At 30.5% G+C, this 6537-nt stretch overlaps 1 protein-coding gene across 1 annotated transcript; it reads right to left on the reverse strand.

Moving 5' to 3' along the window:
• Positions 1-728: 728 nt before the first annotated feature.
• Positions 729-2719, reverse strand: LOC130932725 (galactinol synthase 1-like). Its single transcript, XM_057862133.1, has 3 exons — positions 2265-2719; positions 1722-2177; positions 729-1614 (listed from the first exon to the last, which is right to left on the reverse strand). Exons 1-3 carry the CDS (start codon positions 2601-2603, stop codon positions 1405-1407), a joined length of 1005 nt encoding a protein of 334 aa, XP_057718116.1. The 5' UTR covers positions 2604-2719; the 3' UTR covers positions 729-1404.
• Positions 2720-6537: the final 3818 nt, after the last annotated feature.

A 6537-nucleotide genomic window follows, 5' to 3' on the forward strand; every position in this document is an offset into this window, starting at 1 on the left:
AGTATCATTTTTTTGAAAAAAATCCAAATTTAAATAAAATTTGAGGTATCCGCGAGATTTAAAAAATTGAGTTCCCATACTTAAATTGGTAAAGTTGAATAAATCTTTAATTTTCTTGAATATAGTATCATTCTTTTAAAAAATTTCACACTTATAAAATTTGAAGTATCGATAAAGTTGACTAGATATTTTTAAATATAAAAAAAAAGTGGCATAAAATATATAACAAAGAGAATTATTTGTTTTGTTACTCACTATTTTATTTTGTTAGGCTTTTTGTTTTGTACATTTTTAATTTCTTTAAACATAGTATTTTTTTTTTCTCGAAAATCTGTTTCAATAATACTTGAAATATTAGTGAGGTTGATTCCAATATCCCATGGTTGGTGGAAAAAAAGAAAATTGCGAGACGATTTAAAAAGGTTGGGAAAAGAAAGTGCACGAGAAAGCTAAGCAAACTAGCAAAGTTTTTGTGGTTAGGTTACTATATTATTCCGAAATAGAATTTGAAACCAAGAACGTAAATAAATTCCAAAATCCTAATAATTAACCTTTCTATGTTTATAAATCAATGTTGACATCATTGATAGCGACCAAAATTGAGGCAAATCTACATATTCAAAATCATTGGAACTTCACATTTTATAGCAGCGGAAAGTGAAAATCAAACATTAGAACACGTTTTAGAACAACTAGTTTCATCAAACATTTTGCTTCAATATGAGGATCATTGAGGACAGATCAGAGGAAGGGTAATTTCATTTCATTTGTCAATTTCTAGTTCCACCTTCTAGGGAGGGACATGGATTGCGCAACAAATTTGTTTGACAACTTATAATAATCCACACCTTAGAATTTTGACCAACTTAAAGTAGAAAACAACATACTACTTCACAATAGAAAAAGACATGAGAGCTATGCATGAGGTAGTTCCATTGAAAGTTTTTCTTTTCATTAGAAAATTGCCTCCAAATATTACAATAGCAAAATCCAATGAAAAAGAAAAAAAAAAGGAAAAACCACAAACCCACAACATATTTTACAATTTATAGTATTTATAGTTAATAATATTGGATGAAAATAACGACCAAATTAAAGCCACGCCAATATAAACAGACCCTTGATCCTAGATAACCAACCCAACAAACCCACACAAAAAAAAGGGGAAATAACCGCAAAAATATAAACTGGTTGAGGGCTCCCTCTTAATCAAGTAACCATGACTGCACTCAGCATAGCGACGGTTCAACTTGTCCATGTTGAGAAAAGGAACCTCCCTTCTTTTGACCGCAAAGTATAGCAATAAAATTAATTGTTGCACCTACTCTTCTGTCTATAACTCTAATCCACTCTTTTTTATTTTTCCTTTTTTCTGAAATTTTGAGTATTTTGTTGAGGTTGAATCTATGCAGCTGTGGGCGTCATGAGATAGGGGACTTTGGGAGACTCAGAAGTTACATGCCCAAATGGATCAGCTTCGTCACTGGATAGCGGCGGTTTCCTGTAATCAAGGGATGTATCATGATAGATATCCCACCATTTCTTCACCAACATCTTTATGTCCTCCCTCTGCATATTTTCTTCCTTTCCGGTATATCTCCATGGTTTGGATCCCTGAATACATTACCCGCCACCATCTTTAATCAATAATTTAATCAACCAATAATTTACTGTTAATAATAATTAAACAAATTAAAGTTGAATGAGTTAATACAACATACCGCTGCACAGTAGTGAACAACTTTGACTTTATCAAGGTCAACATTTTCAGGGTGGCGCCAGAGCATGGCAAGAACAAGGTTATAAACCGAGGGAATGGGCTCGTAAATGTCCTTGAAATACATGTTGAGGAAATCCTGCTCCGCAAAGGGAGTAGGAGGTGTGATCTGGAGTTTTCTGAGAAGGTCGTGGTAAGTTTCCATGGATGGCTCAAACACGAACATGCCAGCGTTGAAGTACAGGGACGGTGGTTGACCCAACTCTTCAGGCCATTGCACCTTGTCAGGGCACTGCTGGCAGTAACCGATCTTGTATTGAGGGCTGTGACTCCATGTCTTCTCGCAGAAGCAATCCATTACAGCATAGAACTTTCCATCTGGAAGATCAAACAAGTGATCTATGTTCTCATACACCTCAATGTCTCCATCCAAGTATATCATCTTACTGTACTCCACAAACTACACCATAATAAGGATATTTTCGTCAAAAAAAGTGATACACAACTATATTATTATATGACAAAAAAGAACATTTCCCTTACATACCTCCCAGATACGGAGCTTGGAGTAGTTGATGACATAATAGGCCATGGCGAACTGAGTCTGGTTCTCAGGAGGGTAAACCGGTTCGATCTCGCGGACTATGCAACCTTGTGACTCAAGTATCTGACGGTGCTCCTCCGGCACGTCGGGGAGGATCGCCACCACCAGAGGGTAAGCTGACTTGACCTTTCGGAGGCCTTTGACCAGTCCAACAACACCTTTGACGTAGTCACCGTTTCCGGCGAGGAAAGTGACGTAGGCTCGCCTGGGGAGTGTGGAAGCAGTTCTCGCGGTGAAGGCGGAAGCAGCAGCGGCGGTTGGAACAAGCTCAGGAGGTGCCATAGTTGATGGTGAAGGGAAAAAAAAGAAGGGAATTAGATGGTTTTGTTTGGTAGCTTGATTGTTTTACTGAATGCTATGTTTGTGATTCTCGACAATGGAACGCGGTTATTGTTATATGTGTGTGTACTATATATAAAGAAAGGAATGAGGAGGAGGTGGTGGTATTTTTATTCATGTTTATTTGATCATGCAATTTTGGACGATCTTGTGATCTGGTTCGTCCACGTGTTACAGGAAAGTGATCCCACGGTGAAGGGTACGTTATGGGAAGTTTCTGGAAAGGGCAACCCGTGGGTGGAAAGCGCTAGAATTGCCTGGGGATCCCAATATTCAATGCAGATTCTTATGCAGCAAACTCTAATTTTTACCATTCACCGAATATCAAGCAAACAGATTCAAATAAGGATTTCAAAGGATATCGTTTAAGAATATAAAAAAGGAAAATCTTTCCAATAATAGTTTTTTTTAGAATGCTTTATAGAAATTGCTATATTTAAAAAAATTAATACTAAATCAATGTATTTACGACATACGTGCTGAGTGTTGTTAATTTTAATATATGCATAATGATTAATGGAGTATTAGGAGATAGTAGATTTTGTAATTTGTAGCTATTAATTAGTTATTATTAATATTTTTAATAAGGGTAAAGTATATTTTATTATTTTTTTGTTTTTGAAGTTTAACAAAAGTTTTAAAAATATTCTTAAGTTTTATTTTATTTTAATTTTGTCTAAAAATTTTCGATTTGCATCAAATATACCCCTGACAGCTAATTTTTCAAAAAATTTAAGACCAATTCATCAACAATTTCATAAGAACAACTCTCAACACAAACAAATCAAGCATAATTTTCATGTATTATTGTTAGATTGGTCTTAAAATTTTTGAAAATTTAGTTGTTAAGGGTATATTTGATGCAAATTGAAAATTTTTGGGACAAAATTGAAACAAAACGTAGGGATATTTTTGAAATTTTCACCAAACTTTAAGGACAAAAAGCATATTTTACCTTTTTAATAATCTTATCAATTAGTCATTATTAGTGTTTTTAATGGTGTAAGATTATATCTAATAATATGAAATTACTCACTTTTATTTTATTAGTTAAATGCTGACCAAATTTTAATAAAAATGCTAATCTCCTAAACTTTCTCTAATGATTAATGTATTAAATATACTAATTATATAATGTGTATATTAAAATTTAATTAGCCAACGAGTTATAACTCAAATGACATAATCTCTTCATATTTATCTAGAGATCGCAGATTCAAATCTCCCTGTCTTAGTTAAAAAAAAATAAAATTTAACTATAAATCAATTATCACATATATAAATTTCTATTTAATATCTTGTAATTTTTTTAATATATTAATATAAATAAGTTTGATTATTGATTGTTACAATTTGATTATTTAATTAAAATATATATAAAAAATAATATACTTAAATTATACATAATACAAAATATTTAATTTAGTGATTATTTTTGTCATCTATAAATTATTTTTTTAATGTATAAAAAATTTAAAGAATTGACACTAATTATCTATAGAAACTAGAAAGTATTCTTGCCCATTATTTTAAAAATAGTTATGAGCAAAACAATTTAAATAATGATAGTCATAAATAATACATAAAACACAAATAAATTGCACATGCATTCTATTAGAGTTTCATATCACCTAAAGATATTATATCTTTGAAATACTTGATTATTCTTCTTGTAATCATTTCCGTAATTATCTAAATTGTGAAGCCACTGGAACATGGAAGGAAGTCAGTGCAAGATAGTGTGATAGAAGTAGAACAATGAATTTAGACGAGAATATATAAAACACCAACTATAATATTATAGTAATAGTAGTAGCATCAAATTTGTGGTTGCGAGGGTCAAGTTGGTGTGCCATGTCATGACCTGACATCAACAAGTTTTTGAGTGTCAGGAGTAGCCACGTGGACTCCAATCTTGAACATTCTAGCTCACGCACACTCTTTGAGGACTTTCGTATGATATTACCTTGTACAAAATTTGAGACCATTCGTTCTTTAATGGCATACTCCTTATTTCTAATTGCATAAAAAGAATATTGAAAATGACGCTATTATGTGGAAGCACTAAGCAGGCTTAGGGTTATTTCTTGCCATGGCCTCTGTGAGCTTCGAGTTTATCTTAAGTGCCCCTAATTAATCCGTTTAATGTTATCTTACCATGGTTTTTTTTATTTAACTATGAAAATTCATATGCAGTGCTTTTATATAAAGTTAATAATTGGAAATAGTTAAATAGAATAGTCAAATTATTAAAATTATTTAACGATTTTTAACTATCAATTTTTAATTATATATATTCTCGTGATTTAAGTACATTTCATAAAAATACTAAGATAAAAATTATTTGCGATTCCGTATAAAAAATGGGAATATCTAAGAGCAAAATTTTTCCGTCAGAACGAAATTGGAACTTTTTTTTTAACAGAACGAAATTCGAACTTGTGATTTTAACAAAAGTCAGTTTTTTTTTTTTTGGACAAGGATAAAAGTCACTTTATGGTATCAATTGTGCGAAAGATTTTTTTTCCTTTTTTCGTTTGGGTTAGAATTATACTAAAGGCTTACACGGCAATAATATCTGTGGATTGCGTCTTTTTTTTCGGTTCATTCTGAGAAATTCTTTCACAAAAATGGCCTATATATATTGCCTGACTTCTGAATTATATGGACCTTTCCCGAAGTGGGCCTTAAATTAAACACATAATTAGTATGAATATAAGGATAAACCCTAATCTCTAATTGTTTAACTCTACTGATAAAACTCTGTTAAAAAAAGAAAATCCCTTAAGTTGTATCTGTTTTTAAGTTTAGTAGATGAGACATGAATATACCCAAAAAATATTAAATTAGTATATTTTGTGTCTATATCTTGATAAAAAAGATAATGAACACTAATAAAAAATATAATTTATTTTTTTATTTATTTTTATTTTTTATTATTCTTATTAATTTTTTATAATTATACTTTTATTATTATATTTTTCTTTCTAAATTTTTAAATTAAAAAATAAAAATAAATTAAATTTTTATAATTTATTTTAATTTATCACTAAATAAAATATAAAAATACTAATTTTTATATCCCTGTCCTTTATATTTTGTTTTCAACGTATTGTATTGTGCGATTTTAGAATCAAACACCGCCGTACTTACAAGACACTCAAAATGTCACTAACCCAAAAAAAAAAGGTTAGATACTTAAAAAGTTAAAATAATGAATGTGATATATAGTTATATACCCAAAATAAATAAAAAAAAAAGTAAAATAAATATATGATATATTTAATAGAATCACATGCTTTTTTTCTTGAACGATCAGATTTAGGAGTGAGCACGGGTCGGTTTGGTTTGAGTTTATGGTAAAATTAGAACTAAATCGATCAAAATATAATTGGTTTGGTTTGATTCGAATTTGCATTTTTTTTGTATATGTACCCGAATCAAACTAAACCGATTAAAAACGGATTGGTTCGGTTCAGGTAATTGAGTACTCGATGACTTTGAAATTCATAAAAAAAAACCAAATTTTTATCTTAAAAATTCAACAAGTAATAAATATATAACATCAATAGAAATAATCTAAAAATATTAAACACCAAATACGTTAAAAATTAAACTCATTAAAATCCAAACATATTAATAATGAATAATCATTGTCTAATGAAAAAGCCATATTTTTTTATTTTTTTTATTTAATTAATATATGATCGGATTTGCGGATTGGTTTGGGTTCCACATCCCCAAAATCGATACCCGAACCAATCACTAACAAAAATGATTAGTTTAATTCGAGTTAGACCCAATTACCCGTTGGTTTTAGAACCAATTTAATTGGTTCGGTTCGGATTCGGACGAGTAATCGGGTATCCGCTACTCG

The sequence above is a fragment of the Arachis stenosperma genome, chromosome 6 (genome assembly GCF_014773155.1).
Source record: "Arachis stenosperma cultivar V10309 chromosome 6, arast.V10309.gnm1.PFL2, whole genome shotgun sequence".
NCBI classification, from domain to species: domain Eukaryota; kingdom Viridiplantae; phylum Streptophyta; class Magnoliopsida; order Fabales; family Fabaceae; genus Arachis; species Arachis stenosperma.

Bases quoted from the DNA above. Each gene is read 5' to 3' on its own strand.
- LOC130932725 (XM_057862133.1), bottom strand. From the start codon at position 2,603: ATGGCACCTCCTGAGCTTGTTCCAACCGCCGCTGCTGCTTCCGCCTTC. The intron at 2,178-2,264 runs GTATGTAAGGGA...ATTATGGTGTAG, and splicing joins CCAAGCTCCGTATCTGGGAG to TTTGTGGAGTACAGTAAGAT. The intron at 1,615-1,721 runs GTATGTTGTATT...TAATGTATTCAG, and splicing joins TTGTTCACTACTGTGCAGCG to GGATCCAAACCATGGAGATA.